This window comes from Temnothorax nylanderi, unplaced genomic scaffold (assembly GCF_030848795.1).
Source record: "Temnothorax nylanderi isolate EJ_2023f unplaced genomic scaffold, tnyl_v1.0 TNYL_tig0011_pilon, whole genome shotgun sequence".
In the NCBI taxonomy this organism is placed as follows: Eukaryota; Metazoa; Arthropoda; class Insecta; order Hymenoptera; family Formicidae; genus Temnothorax; species Temnothorax nylanderi.
In genome coordinates this window covers 1,321,368-1,348,134 of record NW_027249073.1, presented here as the reverse complement: position 1 = coordinate 1,348,134, position 26,767 = coordinate 1,321,368, and the positions used below count along the sequence as shown (strand labels likewise).

The window sequence follows — 26,767 nt, the reverse complement described above, 5'->3', positions numbered from 1 at the left end:
CGCGGCTCGCGGCTAGTGTCAAACTCTCACCTCAATTAACCTCAACCAAAACTTTTCGCTCTCCGGCACTCGACTCGGACTGACAAGCGACAGTCGATGCCGACGTGCGTGCCGCGGCGCGACGTTACGCGTCGTTACGTGACGCGAAGCGGTGCCGACGGGTGCGGGACGACGAGAACGACGATCGCGGGGACAACGACGACGTCGGCAAGGAGGACGACGTATACGCTGCGCGGAATTTCGCCGTCCACGTGAGCCTCGGCGAAGATCGAAGATCGAAGATACGCTGCGCTCGACGGAAACGACAGTCGTTTGAGTAGTCACCGCAAAACGAAAGGGAAAATGTCCAGGGCCAAGATCATAGAGAATCCAGAAGTGCCGGGTGAGTCGTCCGTCATACCCCGGGACGAGCCTTTATACCCTTCCCCTCGCTGCGACGGGGAATCCATTCAACTCGCAATAACGACAGCGCGAAGCCGATGCCAAGAATAAAAAAAAAAGAAAAAGATGTAGTCCCGGGACGCGTCTCGCGGTCTCCCGGAAGATTGTCTCAATTAGCGCGCGATCCGGTAATTGGGATTATTTGAAGCTCCGAAGCTGCCGGATCGTGACTCGCCGGACGAGACGATTATCATGTGTGTGTATACATGACGAGTAAATTGCGAGCAGCGTACGTCAAAGAGTCACGCAACGCACATACGTGCGTCGGTCGTGCGAGCGGGGCGAGCGCGTAATGACCGTAATGACGTTACATTATGGATTTAATCTACGGTTTGATTTTCTGTTTTGGTAGAGTTTTTAAGACGCGCTTACGACGTTTATGTCGATCTCGCAAAAAGGGCAATCGGCCGATATTTCCGGAGCACGTTTTTGGTTAAAAAATACCAAGAAACTGGGGATAATCGAATGTAAACATGCCCATGTAAAACAGAAACGAATTGCTGTTCGCGATCACGATAATATCTGACATTTCAAGTTAACGTGAGCTGTAATAATGTTCGGAAACGTTTACCAACAAAATTCTGCCTCTTTTAATTACCCAGCCAACACAAACTTCATTAAAAGACATCTTAAAAACGCTTAAAAAACATCTAAAGGACTGAAAAATTATTTCGTCTTTCAGAACTTTCTGCTAGCTGGGTATACGAAACAGTTCTGAACAAATAAGAACACGTAGATTCCCTGAAATTGAATTGTTCCAAAAATACGCTCGAGCGGCATTTTTCGTCCGTCGTCATTTGTGTATCGATTATGTAACTAGCACGATATCGTATAAGTAATATCGAAGATAGCGGCTACGCGTGACGGGTGCTGAAATAAATTACGTCAGTACTGCGGCGCAGACGTGGTGATAAGCTAAATATGTATCGCTGCCTGGGCGCGAGATGTACTATCGCGCGATGTCGCGTGTCTTTGTATCAGCCGGCCGCGCGAATTAACGTTACGTATGTATATATTGCGCGCGCGTGCAATTAAATACGATTCCCCTGTAAATTATATAAGGAGCGCGATAGGCATCTGCGTTTTAGCGGCGCCACTCGACTTATCTGTACGTTTCTCGCCGAAAGCGAATCATCTCGCCCGGTCCGCGATCATTATCGCGATCGTAAATCTCGTAGGCCGCGGCGAATCGGTACCGACCACGTCGGTAAAAATAATGCACTGCTGTAAGTCCGAGTGCGCTAATAAACTTGTCCGACACTCTTGATGAAAGTTAAAGATGCTCCTTTTCCTCCCTTTGTTCGTCAACTGCTACACTTTACCGTTAAGATCTATATAAAAAAAACACGGTATAAATTGGCATAAAAAAGTATAAATATGGTACAGGGGCACGGAAACGTGTATCGCTCCATAATTATCTCGCCATGTTGCAGATCCGAAAAGTTTCCTCTCACAATAGAATGACAATGATGTGAAAGATTACCGCAGTAAAACCGCGGGATGTCGCATGATTTATAACTTTCGACTTTTATAAATTCCTACGTGTTCTTGAAACGAGAAAAATATGGTACCGCTCTCTGTTCCGGTCGAAGATTCTTTTTTCTCGCTTTCGTGCGAGAGCGCAGGGATGACTTAGAACTTTTTTTTATCTGCATTCTCTCGCAACAGGACTCGAGTGCTTCCTGCCACCGCCCCCGCCACCGCCGCCGCCGCCGCCGCCACCGCCTCCACCGCCACCGCCGCCGCCATCGTTTTCGTCTTCGGCGAACAAATCCTCGAACGGCAATGCACTACCGACAACGACGCAACAGCAACGACCGGCGACAACGAGCGAGAACGTGATGACCGTCGCGACGGCACCGGTGGCGATCGCGACCGATGGGGTTTCTCCGACCCTGGGCACGTTCCCGAATTCGGTGCCCGCCGTGCCACCGAGTCCGTACATGCTGCATCCGACGATGCAACCGCAAACTCCCGGACAACCGCCAACCCCGACCCCCTGGTGGATACCCACCGATAACGATACTTCAGAGCTTTATGCTCAATGGTACAGCCCGGCTTACAAGGGTGCAGGTGGTACCACGCCGGTAGCATCTCCCGCAGCGAACCCGGCCATGGGAAAGAACAAGAGCAAGAACTTTTACAAACGCAAAAACGAGTTTATCGATCCGGCACAGGATGCGGGTAATTAGGGGATATAGGGTTTAAAAATGTATTCTGAGTATGCGTGATGTATTTTAAAATTGGAAAATAATGGAAAGCAAAACTGTTAATAGTATATAAATATTTATTTCTGTGTTTATTCCTCAGAGAAAGTGGCGAGTGCGCAGAGGGAACTGTCGGAGCTGATGAACCCGCTCAAATGTGATCTGTGCAATGCAGTCGTAAGGCCCGGCTAATCGTAATCGGATAATTAGAAACTTTTCTCCGTTTAAATTTAGTTTTATGCCGAGAATAACTCTGCAACTGTAGATCTCACGTCCAAGTAATTATGAGCACCGTATATCGACGAAGCGATATCGTACTTTGCAGATGAATTCCACGTTGCAAGCGAAATTGCACTATGACGGCAAGCCGCATCAGAAAAAAGTATCGATGTTTCTCAATCAGAGCGTTAAAAAACAGAAAACGGAAGACGGGCAAGTGAGCAGTACGACCAATAACGACAACTGGCAAAACTACTGTGATGTAAGAGGTCTACAATGTTTTGCCTACAGTTATGTATTTACATACATAAATTGCATATTAATGTACTTCGCATACGATCTACATTGCTAGATATGCAAAACGTGGTTTACGTCGCAAACAGACGCCACGCAACACTACGCGGGCAAAAAGCACATTAGGGCGGCAAACGGCGGGCATCGGGCAAGGTATGAATCTGCATTCGAGTTGTCTAATAATAATTGCGTTAACGATTCGATAACTTAATAATTAATTTATTTTAACAATTCAGCGCGCGTAACAAATTTAACGATCGAGTTCGGCTACGTTTGTGATTTATAACGAAATTGTTGCGACTCGCAGACCGTCGAAGAAGCTGCCAACTCAGAATCAGTACAATCAGGTGGACTCGACGGGCCGCTTCGGAATTGGAATGGCCTTCCAGACGGACGCGCAATCTGCCCCGGCCATGGCACCGATTGTACCTGACGGCATAACCGCGGTGCCGAGTCCAGCCGCGGTACCATCCATGTACACGCCACCACCACATCCTACGCCGTATCGCTGTGACTTGTGCGGAGTCTCGGCCAATCGTCACGATCAGTTGGAGACGCATAAACGCGGAGCTCGACATTTGAGAATGCTCAAGCTCAACGGACTCCCTGAACCCGGTAGTATTAGTCAGCAAGATATATATATAAACACGATATGTATGCGCGTGTTTCGTTTTAATTTACTGATTCTTTGCGTTTTTTTCAGCTGCCGAAAACGAGAACGCCTCGGAACCTATAGATTATTCTATTTATCGGACACCATCGGGTAAGAAATCGTTACACATTATATAATGATTAAAAAAGAAACATCACGATTAACGCAATGTCGCTATGGTACAATGAATGATTTTTCGCTTTGCAGGGCAGTATTACTGCGCACCGTGCAATCTATCGTTAAACACGGAGAACACGTTCGCTCAGCACATCGAAAGCAAGAAACACAAAAATCAGTCTAATCCAAAGTTACCCAACGCCGTAGTAGCGGCAAAGAAAGCGAGATTCAAGACAAAATAAAGCCGTGACGACGATATTACTTTCTAACATACAATGCTACAACATTTCGGTTTTTTTTTTGTTGTTCCCCCCAACTTTCAATTCCTTGCGTTTGTTTTCACGTGTACCCGTTTTGTCCGTCACAGTTGTACGACAAGGAGATACACAATATTCGTTTTGAGTTAAGTGCAATAAACTCTGATTAGTACGAGACACTGACAGAAACAAAAGTTGCGGGACTGCGTCTCTCGGTGTACGTGCCCCCCCGAGTCACCGTATTCTGAATTTCATTAAACCGCGGACGGACGGAAGTGCCGAATATTGCGGAATTAACGCGAGGCTAAATCGAGCGTCTGATGGGTGCGACTGATGGGAAACGTAAGTCTGTTAGTTACGCGAGGCGAATATTTACATTAAATGCCGATTAACTCTAGATTAAATTTGTAGTAAGTCGAGCGCGGTGATTTAAACGGCGGCTCATTAGAGCGCGTCTCGGCGCCGCGACTAATCGTCTTCCGCATTTATTCAATTACGGAGATCATTAACTCGAGCCGCGCGACAGCGTCACGAGATTCGCGAAATCCTCGGCCAGGGGTGCGTGTACGCAACATGAAATTTATGCGTCGTTCATTCTCTATCTCTATCTCTCTCTCTCTCTCGCGGCCTTCTGCCGCGGTTTATGGGCGAGCGAACGAGCCGAACTCTTGTCTATTAATTACCTCGTATGGCGGAGTGACGTTTCCCGCTTCTTTTTTAGTCGTCCGCGACGAATATGTTTCTCGTAGAATAAAACCGGCGGGAATAAAAACGTCGGGTGTAAAACATGAATCAACAACGAAGCACCAAGTAGCGCGACGTTTATGATAGGCGTCTAAAAATGGTAGCGGAGGAAATGAACGACCTTCAATGTTCAAAACGCGAGGAGAACAAACGAGAACATCCAAGGAAATCTTCAATCATCCTGGCCGACGTGATCTCCGAATTCGCCGCGAATTCTCACGGGCCGGGGCCGAACGAGCGAGCCGGGAAGGAAGAACGAGAGGGTTGAGAAATCTCAACGCCGCGGGCGACGCCGTGTATACTCGAAATTCCTCCGAGGCTCTAATATCCCCCCGTTCCCCGCTACTTCCCCCTTTCCATCCTGGATGCGTGACGCACCGCATACCGGCGATTTTCTAATGAATCCCGGCAATTTAGCGGCCCCCGATTCTTCTCCTCGTTTATCGTTTATCTTTTTGGTTTTCCGAGCATGGAGTCCCCCTCCGTGCCCCATGAGCAGCGCGAGATTAGGATCGGCCGCGCGCGAGCGGACTTGTAGATCGGTCGGTTTATACCTGCCTGCCTGCGCTTCGGATTTTTTATGACCCCGAGCGCGAGTGGTCCACGTGTAACGCCGTCTCGTTTTTATTTTCCGCCATACGCCCGCTTATATACCCTCCCTACGTCGATGTGTCCCTTTTCCGTCCTTTCGTCTCCCACGGGAGACGCCGCGCCGCTCTCTCCTTGGGTTTTACAACCCGAGAGCCTGCGAGCGGAGTCGCTTCGCTGTACCGTATTTCGTCGCGCGCGTGCAAAGTCGTAAATTAGCGTAATGAATTTGCGTGTGTGTATGCGGGGCATATGCGTTTCCCGTCTAAACATCGTGGCCGTTGCAATGGTTACTCGAGAAATCGCATTACTGGTACATTATATATTATTATTTATCGTCATTGTATTATTGTTGCTATTCGACAGGCATCGATGTGCCCCGAACTACGAAATATCATCTCCAGCTGCTTTAAGGTGATATTTCGCGTCGCCGTTTCTCGAATAATCAACGGTCACGATGCGCGAATATTTAGACGGGCAGCATGCGTCTAAATTGCGGGATTATGCTCCAATCCGAGCGTGTCTCCACGTGGTAAGGTCCACTTGTTATTTTCTCGCTCCCCGAGAAAAGAGGAAGAGTTTTATGACGCTTTTACCCGCGCGAACCTCACGTCGAATGATTAAAGCACGATGACACGGTTCGATTTCGTCGACGAGGCCGACGAAGAGAGCGAGGGGGGAAAAAAACACAAATTAATCTGTGACGCGGCGGAGATTTTAAGGAACGTATAAAGTTCCATTAATCGTCCGTCCCGCATTTCGGTGGAATTCGTCTCGATGACTGGAGAGAATTTCTGAGAAGCCTCGGGTCAGAGCAAAGAGTCGCTTCCACCTGCAACGGGCAGTAGCGGTGCAACCAGACGCCGTGACGAAAAAATCAATCGATCGACCGACCGATCGCTCCCTCGTTCGAGTCAAGGCTCCGCCGATCGGTCCCCGTCGTTGTCCTCTCGAACTGCGCTCGATCTCTTGGATAAGAGAGTAACACGCAAAAATCACCTATCGGCCGTGACTCGCGTAGAAAATCGCAGTCGCTGCGCAACGCCACGAGCTATTAGGGACGCATGAATAAACCAGGGAACAAGAGCGAAAAGAAAACGTCCCGATTGCGATATTACTCTTTGTGGAAACGTAGATTATAATCCTGGAAACGTGTGCATAATAATGACAGATATCGAGAGAAACTTCCAAACTTCAAAGTATGCACTCTGTTAAATATTAAAAGATGAAATTCAAATCGATACTTTGAGGTAAATAACATTAATTTATCGTGTGTGTGTCGAAATTTATTATTTTAACACAAAACCGTATTATTTTAACTCCATTGATTGAGTTAAATTATATAACATTGTTTTAGTTAAATTAACGACATATTGATTAGCAGCAGTGGCGACCTATAGGAATGGTTAATGACTCAATTTGAGTATAATTTGACACTATGAATTTAACAGTGTGAGCTTTTAAAAAAAACGATGTTGTGAGTAAAATCTGAAAAATAATTTTCTGACAAACGGCCGGTTGAAAGTAAATGATAAAATCGTAACGTTTAAATGTTTATATTGGATCATCCCATAAGTATAATAACGATTTTTTTAAAGATACTTTTGAAATAAAACCAAAAATTTGACATTTTAATTTCATTCTAAAATATATTTTCCATTATTGTTTATAACTTCTTCTTAATCTTAAATTTCCAATCTCCTGGCGATAAAAGTCTTTCAGTTTTGAAAGTCTAAATCAAGTTCCCTTTTCTTATACCCTTTTATACATTATTTATTGAGATGATCCAATTTCTAACAGCAATAATATCACGAATGTACTGAGAATAACCTAACTTACTGAGAACGTGCTTATAATATTTTTTTACTTTGCTGTATTCTCCGAACATTCTCAGAATCCACATGTGCTGTTAGGGAATATAATTGGATTGACGGTTATATATTAGTATATCTTATATTTTCATATTTTACAAGAATGTATGAAAAATCCGAAAGAACGCGCCTGCAGGTTTCGCAAAGCCCGACGGTTTCTCGACGATATGCCTTGTTCCCTGCATAAGAGATGCCCGTCCGGCCGATGTTGTAACGATGAGCGATGAATGGGGATTACAACGCGTAAGGGAGCCGACGGATGCCGAACGGGGCGTAATCGGTCGTTACGGAATCGTTCGCGCAGAAATCCTCTTCCGCGGTCCGCGGATTGGATCCTGGGGTCTATATCGAGAGGGAAACGCGTCGGCCGATAGATCGTCTCGGATGGCCGGCATCGCGACTCGGGTATACGCGCGGGTTGAGCAATCGGCTCCGCTCGATCGCTGAATTCCAAGGTGTAAACGACGGAGATTAATAAGAGAGAAACTGCATGCGAATAGACTCGCTTCGACGCGATTCAACTTAATAAATTACTCCGGCTATCGAGAATTTTCCCGGCTCCTTATAGGCTGTGATATAAGTAATAAGTAACTCGATTTGACATTAGCGCGTACACGAAGCGCTCCAGAGAACCCGTCAACTTAAAATTGTCTAAAAATAACATTCACTTTCCTGTATAATCAATCGCTGATTTTAGACGAGTCAAGTTGAATTATACATATATTGCGTGCAATTTGTAGAAAAGCACAGATGTGGTCTATATTTACACATTTTCGACGCAGCGCGGTTCGCGCGAGCGGTTTCCATTTTAATATTCATTCGCTTTCCTAAGCTAATTGCGGTCTCGAGCAGTCTCGAGCGGGTTTCACCGGCGAATCAAGCGGCCCGTTTGAAGCGCAGCTTATTTTTGCGCGATCTTTTCTAATATCGCTAACGAATGGCTAACCGAGTTAGCGCCGGTCGAACGGTACCGAAGGAAACCGGACGAGAGAGAGTAGAGCAGCTCCTTTGTCTCGATGTCGATTCCATTGTTCCGGCCGATGCGTAGAAAAAACTTGAAGAAGCAACACGACGACGACGCGCGGACGCGCACGAATCCTCCTCGGCGAGTTGAAGGCGACGGCGACGGCGACGGCGCGCGGTCGTCCCGACAAATTCGTATAATTATTTCTCGATTAGGCGAGTCGGTGGACGTTGCTCGAGATTAGATCACCGGCGTATTAACGGGACAAGCCTACTCACAACAGTTTCACGTTCTTCATCGCCGTCCGTCATGCAGAGTATACTTGCCCAATTGCGGAAGAGTCGCGGGCGATTCCGAAATTAATCCGAAATTAACACCTTTGATTTGTATCTGATTGTAAGATAGAAGGAGAAATAGCGCAATTCGTCACGTTCTAGAAACACGATCCTTTTTGGGCAGCACGTTATTTCATATAAAATATGAGCCGATGACAGAAACGGAGAAAAAGAATTAGAGAAAAAGAAAGGATGTCACAGGTGGGACAATAAAAATGAATAACGATGCCAATTTAACCGAATCTAATCCAACGCTTAATCGTTATCGCCGTGTAACTAAAAACCCGCAATCTCATGCAGCACTAAATTAGGAATTTCCTAACAGCAGTAAATGATTATAGACTTCCGAGAAGGAGGAAGACACGGAATGGGAAGGAACATCGCTCCGAGCGGCGAACGCGATGCGTGGTGCGTGGTGCGTGTCGCCGAGAGGAAGTCGTGAGGGCACGGTGAGCGGGAAGGGGGCAATAAAAACTGATCGGGACGCATCTCGGTGGGGCCGGCCTTTTGCGGGCCACCAATGTCGAGCCGTCGAGAAAATAGAAAATCGTGGTGTGCTCCCTAAATGCGGGCGGTGTGATGTCATGCGGAAATAGCCGTCCGTCTACTCGCCGACGTCGCGTCGACGCGCCAGCACAACCGCGGCCGCCCGCCGCAACCGCACGGGATAGAGAGCAATATTGAGAGAGAACCGAATCTCGATCGATCACCAACGATTATCTCTCCTCGCCTTAGCTAACGAAAGAAGAGTGGGTAGCTCACGACGCGCCGGGTCGAAACCGGTATAATTTCCGTAGGTCCAATTTTCGAGATTGAAGTCACGGAAAAACGTATCCGACGCTAATTGCGTATCTGTCGACACTAATGAGCCCCCCACCCTCTTAATCGGAAAAGCGTTTACGAAAATTAATTTACCTCTTGTTATTTTTTCTTTTATCTCTTTTATCATTCCGAGATAAATTAATTACGTATAATTAAATTTAAAAAAATAAACCGATTTCAAAAAGTATAATAAATCTTTTAGGATAGATTTCACGAAAATTAAAATAGTAAATGATTAATGGGTATTAATTCTTAACGCTCATTAACATCTATTGATAAACTTGCGTGCTGTTAACCCATTTATACAAAACTGTTAAAATACAATGACAATCGTCTACCGTATGAAGTAACGTACAACATGTAGATCGAGATGACATGCATCATGGAAAAGAAGTAATTAGATGCGAGTATTTATCTTACGTGTCTTTTTAAAAATTTATTTGCAAGGAATAAAATATTCAGCGTTTATTTCGTAGTACGCGTTTACGTTTTTCTTAGTAGAAACAAATTTGTTGACATAAAACGCTCAGGGTTTGTTGATATGGTTTACGACGTTCCACTGTGTACACAAGATCTGCGTTAGCATTCTAACCGCGCGCGACAGACAACGGTATGAATCTGTTGTTATTTTCACGCGGGACTTAATTGCGACAAGACCTAAGAAGAATACAAAGTACAGCGATCACGAAGTTTAATCAATTTCCGTGACGATTCGTAAATGTCGAGACGACGGCTTTATCAGAATAGATACATTTCGCGCGGTTTATCTATTTAAAATACGAATCGAAATAATGGGAATTACAATTACATTCAATCAATTTCAACGACAGAATGTACAAACATTCTCAGGATTCTCAAGAAAGATATTTTAAAATGTCGTGACAGAATAAAATATCAATAATGTCATTTATGATTTTACTCTCAAATGCATTATAATTTTTCTGACTTAATTTTGTTTAGATAAATAGTGAGAAAAATAAGAGACAAAAAGAAAAAGAAGTAAAATAAAACTGTAACAATTATATGTGATAACACAGGTTGTATTTTTGACCAAACTGACATTTATTCTTAAGTTAACTCGACGTTTCGACACTGGTTTTTTGTGTCCTTATCAAGAGATTTCTAAAAGGATACAAAACGAAGTCGTTACAAGCATATTGTTGCAGGAAAGAATGTCGCACGAGAAACAATCAAGGAAATATCTACCTATCTCATACTGTTCGCAAATTCGCAAATGTGTTAATTTATCACTGACAAAGCAAAGAATTTTGGAAATATATGTGATAAGTATACATTTTTAAAATATAAAGAAAAACTTTCAAATTTAATTTAACTTCCATTAGGGCTCAGACACAATGAGAAAAATAAGGAATAAGATAAAGGAATAAGGAATAAGGGAATGTCGCATCTCACTTCAGTACACGTACATTAAAGTGAGATGCAACATGCCTTATTCCTTATTCCTTTATCTTATTCCTTATTTTTCTCATTGTGTCTGAGCCCTTATAGTATATTTCGTAGACGATAAAAATTGAAAATCAACATGCGTTATATGTATTTATGAGAAATAAAAAAAATTAATATCTAGAACATAGTAGGGAGAAATTGCTATTTAGACGTATTATTTTTTCTATTTATTTCTATCTTTTTCTCCAATATTCTTCTATTACAATTTATGTGAGGTCTACGTTCGATCTCCTTATCTTCTTCCAGAATTAAATATTATATGATGCAAGAAAGTAATATTCAGAGATTTTTCCAATTTATAGATAGGTACATATTACAAGCAATAAAATAAAAAGACGTCTTTTATTTCAATCATTCAGTGTAGCATATTTTATAGTATAATCCAATCAATTTATTTTCAAAAAATAATGATAATCAATTGTACGTATAACGCATTAATTTTTTCATTCTAATCTTTCGCTAAACCTATCCATTTACTGACAATTCAATTTGAAACAAAATAGAACGACTTAATATCGAGTAATCACTTTATCGCGAAACAGAAGGATTTTTTATACGTATATTATCTCAGAGCGTTATCAATCGCTACAGCGTGTCTTGCAATAATCATTAATCGCAAACATTCGCGATTCTACCAGAGTTATCGTATGTCTTTTCTCGACACTTGTATCGATCGCTCGAGCTATCACTATCCAACATTTACGAGCCCCTAATAACCATAACTCGTATCGCGACGATTACAATTTTCCCTGTATCTGCCGCAATTATGGCAACTAATTTAATGCTTCCGGCGTGCCCGACGAATATACGGATCGACGGAGATCGCTAATCTTTCTGTTATCGAAAATTGTAATTTAGTTGCGGCTAGAGAGAAAGAGAGAGAGAGAGAGAGAGAGAGAGAGAGAGAACGGTAAAAACAGCCTCGATGATCGAAATTTCGTGTCTTCTCATAGTTCCCATTATGCGCCAAGTCAAGTGGGTTCATTTTTCACACGGGTGACGTTCTAATCCGCCCGTTCAAAAAGCGATAAGAAAAGCCGCGCTTTTTTCGACGTTTTTTTTCGATCAAGTTAACTAAAATCTATAAAGGCGATAATGCTGTCGACAAGATCATGCGGATAAGCGGGACCGACGATAACATCGTCGCGCTTGATGCCCTTCCTGCGATTTTTTGTTAAGAATGCAAACCCCGCGCTTTTTCGCCGCTCGATTTAAATATAGAACGCAATTCCCGCCGTTTGAGATGAGAGATTGGAAATCAGGTTGAAATGATGCAGCTCGAACGTTCTTCAATCCTTAATCCATTTTCATTACAATTCAAGAATACTTCTCGCAATATTTACTAATTCGCTATCCATTTTTTTGAATCGGAATTAAAATCAAACTTTATAGATTTATTTTTATTTAAACTAGGGGTACTTTGATAATTATCAAAGCTGTCGAACATAATAATAATTAGCATGATAAAGATATACGATACATATAACAAGTTATCCAATTATCAATCGAGAAAAGTTTTTCGGATCAATCTGTTATCGAGCAGCAGGAGGAGGGAAACGATTTCGGCGCGGGAGTGCCGCGATAACGGAAACTCGAGCAGATTTCGCGCGGCGGCAGCCTCTCGATCGCGGGTGTCGACGGCGAAAGTCTAGAGTCTCGCGCGCGCGGGGATATATTCGACCTGGGACATTCCGGATGAATGCGAGACCGAGAACGACCGAGCGGCCGATGTCACGCCGCGGGCATTGGCGCGCGCATGTGCGCGGATTACACTTGACGGGCTCAAAAAATCAATGACCTCGCCGCCGCTCTCTCCGCGATCTCGCGAAATAGGTTCGCCGTCGCCGTCGTCGTCCTTTCCGTACGTACTTGTCGAATAACGGGCGAATCCTCGGCTCGCCGTGATCTCGTGATCCGGACGGCCGCGGCGACGACGACGACGCGCGCGAGACGAGAGAGATCGGGCGTCGCGACGCACGACGCACCGACCGAGACGGCGTCGCGCGCGCTCGCCGCGGCCGCCGAGGCCGGCCGAGGCCGAACCGCCGCGCCGAATGCATGCGCGGGGGGGGGGGGGGAGGGAGAGGAAAGCGCAAGAAGCGAGAACGTCGGCGGTCGGAGCACGCCGGAGCACGCCGGAGAGAGGAGAAGAGAAAATGGCCGGCTCGGCGAGGGTGCAGCTCGGGATGGTGGCGCTAGTGTAAGACGGCCGAATAGCGGTACGCGGCGAAACCAGCCGGGCAACCTCCGTCGCTTCGGCGCTGCCGCTCGCCGCTCGGCCGCTCGGCGCTCGGCGTTCAGTTCGTGTCCTCTCGCTGCGCACGACGGTTGCGGCCGCGTCGGCGTCGTTCCCACGTTCGCGTCTCGCGGAACAGAAACTGAACAAAAAAAAAAAAAAAAGAAACAGAAAGAAAGAAAGAAAAGAAAAGAAACACCCGGGTGAAAGAAAGCGGAGAGACAGGGCAGGAGAGACCGAACGGACCGAACGCGTCGCGCGAGGGAAGGAAACACCGAGCAGTGCGACTCGATAAACAAAACGGACAACGGTTGAACGGTAACAGTTTCTGTTTTCCTTTCTCGTCGGAATTCGGTCGGAGTAAGGAACGCGCGCGCGAGGCGCTCCGAACCGAAGGTGTCCCGTGAACTTCGCGCCGGTCACTTCGCAGTGAAGCGGTCTGCAGTGTGAAAGTGGTGATAATCCAGTGTGCGCGTCGAACGTCGCGGGTCGCGGGCTATCGCAATTCGTAATCGTTCGCTGACTATCTTCAGGTGAATTCTTCGGGTGATCGTACGTATACGGCGGCAGCGATTCGCGACTCGCGTCGGTACGAGGTGGCGTGCGAGGGAGAGAGAGAGAGTGAAGGAGCAAGAGAGAGAGAGAGGGGGGGAGGTGGCGAGAGCGAGAGACAGCGCGCGAGAGAGGAGCGCGTACGCTCTCCCTCCGTCGCGTCGCGCCGCGCGGTGCACCGCGCCGTCCGTCCACCTTTCGCGTAGCCGCGAGTGCACGGGATAAAATGGCGCTTGCTTTCGTCCGTGCACCTCTATCGACCGTGACGAACTGCACGGCGGAATCGCGTCGGCACCGTTCGCCGCGGCCCTTCTGAGGGAACCCTGAGCGACGTCCCGCCGACGTCGTCGTCGTCGTCCTCGTTCCCCGTCGCGGCGCGTTCCTCCGATCGTCGACGGCTCCGCACGTCGCGTCGTGACCGTCGTGCCCCTTTCTTCGCTCGGGGTACCGTGCGTGCGTGTGTGTGTGTGTGCAAGTGCCGGAGCGCATCGCGGGAGCTATCGCGGCGATTTCGGCACGGCTGTCTGAGGAGCGGAGCGGATCCGGAGCGAGCTCTAGGTGAGTCCAAAAGTCCACATCTCTGCGTCTCGAATCTATCCCTGAACTCTGACGATGTGCCCGGGAGGGAGAAATTCCCGAGCGGGCGAATTGCGAATTGCGATTTGCGCGTTTCGCGCGATTCGTTTATCAGCGCGCGATGGCATCGGGCGACAGCCTCGCGATAGCGACTCGCCACTCGCTGCGGCCTCGGGAGCGAGGATCGCGATAACCCGGAGTTAATCTGCGCGACGCCCCCCGAGGCAGCACAAGGTAGCCCGTAGATATCGCCAGGCAGAGATTTCGCGGAACCGCGCGCGTCTTACGCGCGACCCGTTACGCGAGACTCGTGGATCGCGAGACAACTTCGCGACGCTCCACGGGGACTCGCGTAACGGCGAGGTATTAACGATCGGTATCACCGGTGAAAGGCATTAATTCGCCTCTCTCGTTCGCCCGACCGTCCTGCGGATTCCGATTCTTAGCGCCTTTCCTCGCGCTCCGTCGCGCGTAGTTGCACATTTATCGTGCGAAATTGGAAAAAGTCGTAAAACGAAAGCGCTTTACCTCGTAAGCGAACGAGTGAATGCGTTTAATCAACTTCCTGGATTCTCCTCGAGATCCCTTTTTTTCTTCTTTTCCATCGACCTAATCGGAGCTGATACGCGCTCCCATGTAATGCATCGTATATTAAATTTTTAATTATTACGATACGTGTAATTGGCGATTACCTAATGGTACTTGTAATCATTATGATATTTGATTTGCAATCTAAGGTCTGCAGGTTCTAAAGGTCACGTTCAACCACTTTCCCAATTAGTCCGGATCTATTTAAATGTCGCGGCGTCTCTTTTGGATTGTAAAATATATCAAATTAAATCTGTCAACTGTAAAATATACATATAATTAAATACGTATATGTATGAATATCAAATTAAAAAGCATGTGCAAAAACGCGCGTTTCAATTGCAAAATTTCCCAAGAATATAAAATAACTGACGATAATTACGAGCTAACGAATGAAGCCTGACATTTTGCGGTCAGTTTTTTTAAAGGAAAAATATCCGGCGATGGAAGTGGTCGATCGCCATGGCTGTGCAAAGAAATTTTAGGGTGGCGAAGGTCGCCCGGCGACACGCGATATGCCCCGCGTGTATACATAGGTAATACGCCTGTGTGCACAGAGAGACGAGCGTAAAGTTTTCGCGCGCGCCGAAGGACGCGCCTTCGGCTTATAGCTTATAGCGCGGCGCACAAATACCGCGCGCGGCGCGGCGCGGCGCGGCGCGACGCGTACCGCACGGGAAATGACGGGACAGGACGTGTTTGAGCTCGACTCTCTACGCGCAAATATTTTACGCGGGCAAACACTCGCCGCGACGGATCGCATCGTTTCCTCTTACTCCCTCGCGGCCCGCGCGCCCGCACGAGAAGATTTTCTTTCTCGTTCCGTTACGTAATCCATCAAACGTCAAAACGGTTCCGCGCGGGGCCATTCTGCCAAGAGCGGTTTAGGGTTACGTGTCCACTTTGTCTAATTTTTTTTTCCACGGGGTAGTAAATCTCCCTTCTGTATCTTCTTCGAGATTAGGGTCAGGCAAATATTATCAGCAATTTTCTCTTATGACATCGTTATCGTAAATTTTTTTTATCTCTAGTCGATAGCGATGAGTTATTTGGTACTTGGTATCCGCAACAAGGACAGTACGACCACTACGACCAAAAAAATCAGTCTCGTTATTGTCAATAAATTAATTAATTTTAGATATTCGTGCCCACATTTTAGTTATATATTTTATTATATTTTATTTGTCAAAACCTCATTCTAGTCTCATGCTTTTTCATTTTTCATGCATGTTTCGAAATAAATTACAATATCATAAATGAGACATAAATATAGAATAAATTTAACTTGAGTGAAAATTATTCACCATATATCGTCTATATCGACTACAAATTGTTGACCGGCTTAAATTCCAATAAATCCACGTAATGGACGTAGAAAACGGTCGTAAATACCCGAGAGATCGGTCGGCGGGGAATGAATTTTCGTGACGTGGTCACATCACGAATATGTCGACGAGCGAACCGATCGTTATCGCCCGGCTGACAGTGGACGTTTAGCTAGATAGGAAGTGTGGCAATTCTCCAGCCATTGGATAAAAAAGGGGCACTACCCTCCGCTTTTCTACCTGTTGTCGGCTCGGCCAGGTAACAACGTGAATCCTATACACGGGGTTTACCTCGAGTTTGCGGAACGTGTCACGCTTTCAAACTTTACTGAATCGTGGTAACAATGTTTTTCCACCAATGACGAGCCGCGTTAAACGCGAGACGGCCGACTATGTGTGGAAATATAATCTAATAGTATCAAAATTCACGTACGATATATGTGTCCTTTAAAATCACATCGCGAGCACCGTTTTGAAGATCGGAGTAGCAAATTCAGAATCTCTTGATAATTTATATTATACAATTGAGCAAAAATTTAGTTATGGAGTCGTAACTGTTTTTCTGAATCTGAATTATGTTGTGGAAAAATATGCAAGGGAAAATTTCACGTACAAATACTGAAAGTATAGCATGCTTTTCGCGTACCTGTTATCTCGATTTTTTAATATATTTTTTTAATTATAGATGCAGCTAACATTTTTTATACCTTTTGGCTATATCGCATGTGTTTCAATGAAAGAACTTCTCTCTGTATTTTCACATTCATAAAATTTCTGTTTTAACAGAGGAAACACATGTAACGCTGGAAAACTTGTAATTATTTAACACGCCCGCAGCAAAATGCTCTTCTCGTTTTACAAAATAATCCCAGCGCCAAGGGACTAAAACAGAGAAAGTATGCCCGGCACGCAAAATAACGACAACCTAGTTTATTAACCATTAACCCGTCTATTAACCATTATACTCGTAACATTTAGCGGCTCGCGTGCAATATCGTGCTCTCGCGCGTTCGTAAAACACGACAGTTTCAAAACAGTTTCCGCTTCGTTCGCAAGCGTGTTGAAGTAGCGGCCGCGGTGTGGCCTCGTTTCGCGATGTAATCGTGTACAATCGATTTGGTAACGACTGAATCGCCCCTCGCGATCCACAAGTGCGTTCGAATCGCAAGAAAACAAGATTAATAAAACAAAGTGGAAATGCCGTTGCGTTTCGTAAGCGCCAAATGTATGTCACATGCATATTTCAGTTTTTAAATTTAATTGCTCTCTTATTCATGTACAATAATTAATTCACAGTTTATTTATGTATATAGTTCACCTGTACATTTAAATCTTCATGTTTTAAATTTAGGTACTTATATTATATCTTGTTATATCTAAGCCAACGCGAAGAAACTTCATATTACTCGTAATGCCGTAAAACAGAACTTCCACAGGAACATATACATACATATATGCAATGTATATAAAATATCCTTAAAGCGCGTAGTATATATATGCATGTAGTAGTATAATTATACAAAAGGTATATCCGGATGACTTTAGACCCCCAAGGTGCATTAGAGGGTTAATCGCGTGTGCACGTAGAATATAGGCACCCGCAGCGACTTACCCCGTGTTCCTCGTTTTCCCCCGTATTTACGGCGACGTGGCTCCAAAGCTTACGCAATTTCATAAATGAATCGACCCGCTTCCGTCATTAGGGCGTAATTCCATTTTCGGCGTCTCCCCTCTTTTACCGGCTCACCACGATTAGCCTCAATTCGTTGTATAACGTATAAAGGCCGCTAATTTGTCCCGTATCTTCTTTCGTCTCGCTCCGGAGTTGACAGGCGCAACCGTCTTTCACATGTCGGACACGGCGGGAGAGAAAGAGAAAGAGAGAGAGAGAGAGAGAGAGAGAAAGAGAGGGAAAATGTCGCCGGCGACGTGAGAACGGATCCTCGATGTTTGTTCCGTGCTCGTGGCGCTATCCGGTCGTCGAGATCTTGTCCGATAATCGTCGGCGGACCGTTAGACGAAAATGATCGCGAGCCCCGCTGAGATATCGCATTGCCCCCCTTTCCATATCTCCCCTCTTCGCTCGCTCCTCATCTCGCTTTGCGTATGTACGTACTTGCGTACGCTCCCAGGGGCGAATCTGCGTGAAAATTAATGAAACCTAAGCTTCAGCTGTCAAGAGACCCTACAGGCATCTTTGGAGCACTCGGACCCCCCAAGGCAAAACGTTATCCGAAATATTATCCCCTCATTTTACTTTAATGAAAAGAATTAACACTGTAATCCAAGATTAGAGTAAATGATTGTTATTAAACTTATCGTTGCGCCGATTTTGCCTGGCTTCATTGTTATATACTAGCCTCAGAGTGTGCCTAGACGTAAGAAGGGCTGTACGGCTTCGCAGAATAATTCTCTTCGCGAATATACACATATATTCGCCAACGTCTCGAAATCGCGCGTTATCTTTAACCCTAACGTTTGCGTACGCTCCAGAAGCGTTTAGTCCCCAGGCCTCGAAGAGTTCTTGTACTTCACTGCGCGGCTCCGAAGATCAATCCCAATCTCATCGGCGTGGCGAGGATCGGAGCAATTAATTATGATTACTGGTATTATTAGAGACACGTACTGGCGTGTCTATCGACGGTCGACGCGTCTGCGTGCGTGCGTGTGCGTGCGTGTGCGTTCGTTCGTTCGCGGCGTGCTGACTCGGCCGGTTCGTCGGACATGTACTCTCGCACACACTCGGGCGCACTCGCCGCTGGTGTAATTGCATCGTGAAAGTGTTACAAAGCGATTCCCGTCGGCCCTGTGAAAACGCGTCGCTTTGCGTCGCCTCGCGTCGTCGCTCGATCGAGCGCGCACCCGCCGCGCCGCGGACTTGTAGACGTAGTGAAAGTAGTGCAACCACCTGGCTCGTCCTTTGAAAACCTGCAACCCGTGCCGTGCATACCGATTCAGGCATGCACGCGCCAATCTAGTCCCGCGAGTTACCGTCGAACTTCTCAAACGCTCCAAAGGGAAAGAAAGTTGCTCTCCCCTCGAAAAAAAAGCTTGGCACAAAGAACGCACAAGTCATGGAGAATCATCGCATTTTTTATTAAACCGGTCTTTTATCGATAATCCACCTCCTAAAACTTTTTAAGCTGAAAATTACACTTATCATGACATTTTCATTTATTTATGATTCTATGAATATTATAAAGGCATTATTATGCATCGCTGTGTACAATGGGCATTATCGCTTTTTGTCTATTTTCATTTCCCACTTTTTCGTGTTTAAGCCCCTAAAAGGGTCAGACAAATCCATGAAATAACAGTGGTTTTTTGAAAATCCCGAAACAATCCGGGATTATGCGGGGCATTAAGGAAGTTCCACAAAACCTTGAAATGCGTCGTCATGGACAAGCCGGTCGGTTATAATCTCGCTTTACATTTCCGACCACGCCGACAGGTCCTGCTGCAACCGCGTGTAATCTCGCTCGCTCATCTGGGATCTAGGGTTACCTGGTGGTCGTCGCCGGCGAGTGCACGTAGTTCGAGCGCATTGTGCGCGCGTGCATCTCGGGGGATATTACTATACATTCGCGAGCTTCCATTTCGACCGGACGCGGAAAATACTTACGAGCTAGGCGAGATAGAATCTCTGAGAGATCGTCGCGTCATATCGCATCACGTTGCGTCGCTTCCGACGAGCGTGCTCGTGAAAATTCAATTTTCCGGGCCAGCCCCTCGACCGGCCGGTTATTTATATTTATGAAGACTTTGGCATCACCCCTCCAACTCTCTCAATAATATATTACTGCGAAAAATAATCGTACTCCTAATGGAGAACGTTCGTAACTGCAATATTTTAACAGCAACTTTTGTTTGAAAATGTGTTTAATAATCGATCTTCAAACTGGATACCCTATATCTCTGATTTGTTATTATATTTAGACAAAAAGCAATAATGCCATTTTTGCACCGAACCGCTTGCGCTATTTAAAATAATTGTTTCTTTTTTTATTGTAATTTCTGGAAAACTAGCTTTTAGCGATTGCAATTTTTTTCTGTCAAAGACGCGATATAGATTCGTGTCCTTACAAAAAAAAAAGAAATTATCGAGCATAGTTACAATTTAATATGTGTAAGCATTATCTGTGCGCGTCCGTACATTTGTTACAGTCATCAGATACCACTTGAACGATTAATTACACCCCTGATACGTTGCTAATCCCCGTCGTTTAAAATTGTACGTCACGGCCGCTCACGGTGATCTCAGTGCGCGCTGAAGATCATTAGATCTGTGTAGATGATTGATATCGGGGATTTCTTCATGGCCGTTTAAACGAGACGAATAGAAACGTCACCTTTATCTGCTTACGAGAGAGTCGACGAGAAGTCCAATGTGTTTCCGAGATGGCCGCGTCTTCGCTCTTTAGTCTACAAATTACGTGCGATACGAGATTCTCGTATAGCTACTGGAGTTTTTAATGGAGCCCTCGGCTATTTGCATACTTCCATGACATCTGCCACGGACTGACTTACTGCCTCGTATCGAGCGACACGTTCGCTTACACAAGCGACGGTGGAATTGATAATTATCCCGCTGGAATTAATAAATCCCGTTAGAAAGACCGACGGGGGATTTTCATTCCCCACCTATATATAGCAAAAATATTTGTCGTGATCGTGCTCGAAGATTAACGCGATTATCTCGATACTCCCGACGGCGTTTAAGCGCACGATTTTTCTTAATGTTCACTTTCGATATCAAATTTCTCTTACAAAACACCCGGTGCGTTTCCCATCGTGCGCATACCCATCGTTAACGATCCGACGGTTGTAAGCTGTAAAGAAAAAGAAGAGTCAGTTAAAAGAGAAAGAAAAGAACCGCCCGTTACGTAATTTTGATTTATTCGCGAGTTTTACTCGCGTAGTTACGAGCGTCGAAAGAGAGAGACCGTTAATTTTTCGGCTTTTACATACAGCGCGCAGCGTGTCGAAATACTTGCGGGGCGTGAGTTACAATCGTATTCGTTCGTCCGTTTCGCTGGACCACGATTTCTTAGGCGGTGGAAATCGTTTGAATCGCGCGGCGCAATGACAACCGATCGATTCACAGAGATATCGAGCAACGATCGGGAGCCTAGTCGAGAGCACACACACACCTGTGATATAGTAATAATAATTACGACAGTATAACTCGCGCGCATGGGTTGCGAAACTCCCCGTGGATATCGCGACACTGCGCGCCACGGGGTGAAAGGTCTCCCCCCCACCTAGATATCTATAAGAAGCTTATCGCGTGGTCACGTACACGTACACGTATATGTATACCTGCACCTGCACATAACGTACATATACATATATGTATATTCGCTCGCGGATGCAAAGTCGACAGTGAAATTATTAGGAATTCACGAATGGTTTATCAACGATGGGCGATTTAATTAAAACGTTCGGACAGGGCCACCTTTTACGATCGCCGATATTCGTGCCCGTCGATATTAATTTGCGAAATCGGCCGCGAGACAAATGCTTTCGTCGACCTAATTGTTCGACGCTCAGGCGCTTTATAAGCCGAATCTCGCGTGGCCAGCTCGCATTTACATACATTACGGCGCATACAACGACGTCGAGGACGATGGATACGAATGTCGGTAAACGTTATCTTCGATTTTTCGATAGACCGCCTCCTGTCTCCTCATTCATCGGTACTTTCTCTCGCGCCGATCATCGCCAGCACCGGGGGGGATAAAGCGATCGTTATCATCTTTGCGAAAGAGTCATTCGTCACCCCAGCCAAATGCGAGCAAGATCGACGGGAGGGAGAAACGGTGTTCTTCTTTTCGCTCATGAATTTCTCGCGAGGGTAAACGCCGCTTCATTGTGTCCACGTGGCCGACTGCTTTAACTTTCTGCTTTAACGATCGACACGCGCATCCCTTTAATAACGATTACTGTGATCAAAAGCATTGTGAGGACGCATTTACGCCTAGAATAGACAACTGCAAGTTGTTAGGGCCAGCAGGTTTTAGCGGGATATATTTTTTAAATCTTATTCGGGAATTTTCTCTCTAAATAAATAATCATGTTTGTCTCATTCTTTTTAAGGGCAGTGGGAAAAAAGCAGAATTAAATCCATTAAGAAGGAAATGAAATTCGAGTTAGAAGACGTAGAAATAATAAATTAAGAGTCAGATTTATCTTTCTCTTAAATAAGAGACGAAAAATAACGATCTCGCGATAAATTCGCGGTGAAAAAATATTCGACTCTCGTCTCTCGTCGAAACGAAGATCCGATCGTTGATTCAGGGAGGGCCTTGCGTTGCATTATTATTCGATAGCGGTTCTAGAGGGGGAGAGCTCTTTTGGTTGGTAGGTGAAGAATAAATTTCGCACTGTCACTGGAGGAGAAAAATGTGGCAGCCGTCGCGACGAATGGAGAAGTCTGGCTCCGATTATCGATATCGTTCGCGGCCCTTCGCACCACGCATGTAACGGTGCGATCCTTTTCTACATTTTAATCATCTGGCATCGTTTCTCGAGGGATAGAATTTCGGGAGTGCCTTAAATTATTCAAGAACAACAATAAATCTTTAGAGAAAGATTTACTTTATTTTAAAATTCGCTTCTGAAATACGTTATTAAAGTGCCACATTTTCTATTAGAAATATTGGTGTTAATTAGATATTTATGTTAACAATAAGGTAGAATAAAAAAATCATATCGTCATAAAGGAGCACACTTTTCGTGCAAAATTGTAATAGGATATGTACGACTTGTTAATGATGAAAGGCTGAAGGCCGGAAGAATCGTATTTTCTGAAAAAACCGGCGCCAACCGGAGAGTAGTAGCCCGCGCGACAAATTACCGACGATAATTACCAGGATTTCGTTCGTCGGGGGAGATGGATCTAGGTTTATTTTCTTGTTGACGGCTCGCCGTTGAATGGAAGAGTTTCGCCTCCTGCGTCCGTCCGCTGCTCGAATTTCATGGGAATCTGGCCAATGGTCGTGGCCCTCTCTACGAACCTTTCTTGCGCGAGTCTTGCGTCGCGCATATGGCCGCGTTTTTTTTTCTTTTTTCTTTACCGGCGACGGGCCATTTTTTGGGAAGTGGGCGTACCTCTTTCCGGTTTTCGGTCCATTGTGTTCCGTCCTGCTTGCTTCGCTTCGCCCGCTCCCCGAGAATGCGCCGACGTTGCACTCGCGCGAGCGCGTGCAGGCACAGGACCGGATTATCCCTACCTGTTCCCTGTTCCTGCCACGCACGCACGTATACAGATGCCCGCGCCTGCCGTGGTACGCGGCGTTTTCTATACGTCGCCGTCGCGTCGTACGGGAGAGGTATTTTCGCGTTGGAACACATGCGGCAACTCGTTTCGCTTAACACCGCCGCAGCATGGCGATGGTTAAACTCGAAAAGTCGAAATCCATCACTCTCGCAAAATGTCTAATATTGGAAAAGGAATAAATCAATTAATCGTTTTCTTATGTTAATGTCTAAATATATAAAATTATTACGTAAGATTTAAATATATCTAGATTTCCATTATGCTCCGAGAACGAACTCCTGGTTCGTTCTCCTGGGCTCATCGATAATTTGTCGTGTAGAGTACGTTTCAAACAGCACTGCTCTTAATCCTTTCATTATTAACAAGTTGTATATGTCGTGTATGAAAAAGTTTTAGAATAATTATTCAAGCAATTATTTAAACCATTGGTATAAGACATTATAATACATCAAAAAAGGAATTTCATGCGAAACAATTAATTTCTTCGCGCAAACTCAAATACCAATCTCGCCGTCTTGACGTTACCAACTTATCGGCCTATTAATCGCGATTACAAGCGCGTGACATTAGGCCAGAGCCGCCATAAATCATGTATCTACCTTGGCATCTTTACGCGAACCTAGGCTTTCGAGCTTAAAGTTTTATCGCGCGAGTGCGCGCACGTTCGAGCGATCGCGCTCCGCTTTCTGAATTTTCCAATAAAAAGATCGCTGTATATAACGCTCGAGCACAGCCGTTGAACCGGAAAGATTTAAACGGCTACCTATTTATGCCGTCTATGGTTAATAGTAGCGCGCTGCCAATAGCCAACCGGCCTAACTGTTCAGTGGCAAATAGATATTGAAGAATGACGACAGCGCGCCGCATTTTGATGAAAGATTCCGCGCGAGAGGGACGTGGCCACACGAGATGGTAGAAACCGTTAGAACTAGTGCTTCTCTCTCCTCCACCTCCTTTTGGCCTTCTGCTCGCGCGCGCGGTCAGTTATCTCGTCGAGAGGATCAAAAGATTCGGGTCGAGGTTAATCTCTACCTCCTCGTCGTCCGACAGGCACCTGCGATTAATTTCGTACCTTTTCTTCCAGTTCCTCGATATTCTTCTTCCCGTCTTTCCTTCTCACTCCCCCCCCCCCCTCGGACACGCGATTTTCGAGAAAAAGGACAAGAAATGCGTTCATGATAGTCGAGGACGAGGCTCCAATTTACCTCGACTCTCGCGCATCTTAATACCCTGTAATTTCGCGCGCGTAAATATTTACCATAAGAATATCCGCTCGAGCGGGATTCGCATCGGCGAGGCATTTTTTCACGTGAGACCGCGCGCGATTATTTTGCGCAATCGATGAAGACGAGTACCCCGTCGTTTCCCGTTGTCCATGCGCCCGGAAGAATCTCGCTTGTCGCTTCCTACACACCGCGATCTATCTGCCGCTCTCTTTGCTCTGTAAGCTCCGCCAAATGTGTAAATTTACGGATCAAATGGGCACGTTAATCGATCCTTACGACATCGGGCTTCTTACGCCCCGAGCACGCCGCGCGTATGTTTGTTCGGGATCCTTTATTCGTCGCTAGATCCTAGTTTGCGCCGTCTATCGGGCTGAAAGGAGCCCGTGGAAGGATCCAAAGGCTTTCGATGTCCCGTCTTCGCTTCTCCTTTTTTATGATCGTGCACGTTTGATGTGTAACGTGTGTCAGTTACCCTCTTCTCGCTTTCCTCATCTCTATATCTCTCTTTCTTGCCTTCTCTCTGGCTGGACCTTCCGAGTCTCTACTGCCTCGGGAGAATCCTTGGCTAAATATTTGACGTGCGAGCGCGCGCAGCTGCGACGGGATTCCGAAACGCCGAACAAACGACTGGGGATCGGCAAAGATACCGTTCATTATGAAATTCCACCTGGTAATCAGAGGGCGAAGACTCCTCCCTTTGCGAGCGCAATGGATCGAACTCCCTTTAACAAACCGTTTACAATAACATATCTACTGTTCCTATTTAATTTTAGCAACACTATTATTATTTTATTATGTACGTTATACAAATTAGCGAAAAATTCTTGTTCTAAAAATAGATGTACAGATAGGTGTTTTTGAAAATCTTTTGACTTGATTTCGGTTCAAATTTTTTGCCTGCGATTAATCGAGTGATATTTCGTCGGTCTACTAAAAGATAATTTATCTATTTAAAAGAGATTCTCGTGCGATCTGGCATATAGAAATAAATGATCACCGCGATCATGTGCAGCTGATGAAAAAGCATCGAGTCGGAATAAACGGCCTGCATGATCGGTGCACATTCGAAAAGAGAGCGTCGTGGCGGGAGCATCTTTTGAGAAGAATATCGAGCGATTTTGCCGAAATTTCACGGTGTTTAACCAATCGCCACAGTCCGTCACCTGCCCAGTGGCCGATGGCGTGTGAGAAAGCATCGTTTAACGCATAAACTCGGCAAAGCGGGTAGTTTTCCTTTGTCAGTGGGACGCGCGTGCACTGTCCGGAAATATCGACGTCGCGCTTAGAGAGATGCCAGCCTCTCGGAGCGTATATATGTATATGTGCGTCTGTAACACGTATCACATCTGAGGCCATTTATGCCTCGACGTGGGACACCTGGGGTCTCTCTCTCTTTCGGAGACGACACTACCGATTCGACACCTCTCCGTATTGAAAGCCGTTGTCCATTCGCTCGTGTAAAAGCCGATCGGAAATAAAGAGAGGGCGGGTCAATTTGTCCGCACGATTTGGAGAGCTCATGGGGTGAATTGCGCCATGTAACGTTCTCCTGCTGAGAACAAACGTATGTAACGCCGTTATATAGGAACCTCATTTAACACAAGGTATATACCGATTATCGATCGTGTACGATTTTAACCATTTCGGCACTAACGTATTTTCACGTCTCCGGCCGTATCATTTTTTAAACACTGTCAAATTTTCTCCTTAAGATATGGCTTTATTTTTTAGATTAGATAATTTAATAAGAATTTCTAGACAAATATCTAAAATTATGAATGAGGTAATATTCTCTATATAAAATACATAGAATATTTATAGGTATTAATATTTTTATGTTAATAATTTTTATTAAAAGGTTTACAATAAGCTCGTCGATATCGTTATAGAAATGAAGTAAGAATGCAATCGCACATAAATTGCAATACAAGGTATTCTCAATTAGAATTCGTCAAGAGAGATTTATCGTTATCCTTATTCCATCAAACAATGGTTTAAGAACGATTC

General features: G+C 45.4%; 2 protein-coding genes across 17 annotated transcripts in view; both read left to right on the top strand.

Moving 5' to 3' along the window:
- The first annotated feature begins 241 nt into the window (after window positions 1-241).
- Window positions 242-4,206, top strand: LOC139767659 (uncharacterized). Its single transcript, XM_071697173.1, has 8 exons — window positions 242-382; window positions 2,110-2,625; window positions 2,752-2,825; window positions 2,974-3,129; window positions 3,220-3,314; window positions 3,469-3,776; window positions 3,865-3,924; window positions 4,021-4,206. Exons 1-8 carry the CDS (start codon window positions 343-345, stop codon window positions 4,170-4,172), a joined length of 1,401 nt encoding a protein of 466 aa, XP_071553274.1. The 5' UTR covers window positions 242-342; the 3' UTR covers window positions 4,173-4,206.
- Window positions 4,207-13,122: 8,916 nt separating this feature from the next.
- Window positions 13,123-26,767, top strand: part of Eph (Eph receptor tyrosine kinase) — a 93,443-nt gene continuing 79,798 nt past the window's right edge. For 11 of the 16 annotated variants that reach the window (XM_071697168.1, XM_071697163.1, XM_071697155.1 and 8 more), the window contains exon 1: window positions 13,124-14,324. The gene's annotated coding sequence lies outside the window, so the exon portion shown is untranslated. Of the gene's footprint in view, window positions 14,325-26,767 lie in introns of all 16 variants that reach the window. The other 5 variants (XM_071697159.1, XM_071697157.1, XM_071697150.1 and 2 more) reach the window with 3 other exon arrangements.

Coding starts and splice junctions, on each gene's coding strand:
- LOC139767659 (XM_071697173.1), top strand. CDS start 343: ATGTCCAGGGCCAAGATCATAGAGAATCCAGAAGTGCCGG. Junction 383..2,109: donor AGAGAATCCAGAAGTGCCGG/GTGAGTCGTCCG, acceptor CTCTCGCAACAG/GACTCGAGTGCTTCCTGCCA. Junction 3,315..3,468: donor AACGGCGGGCATCGGGCAAG/GTATGAATCTGC, acceptor TGCGACTCGCAG/ACCGTCGAAGAAGCTGCCAA.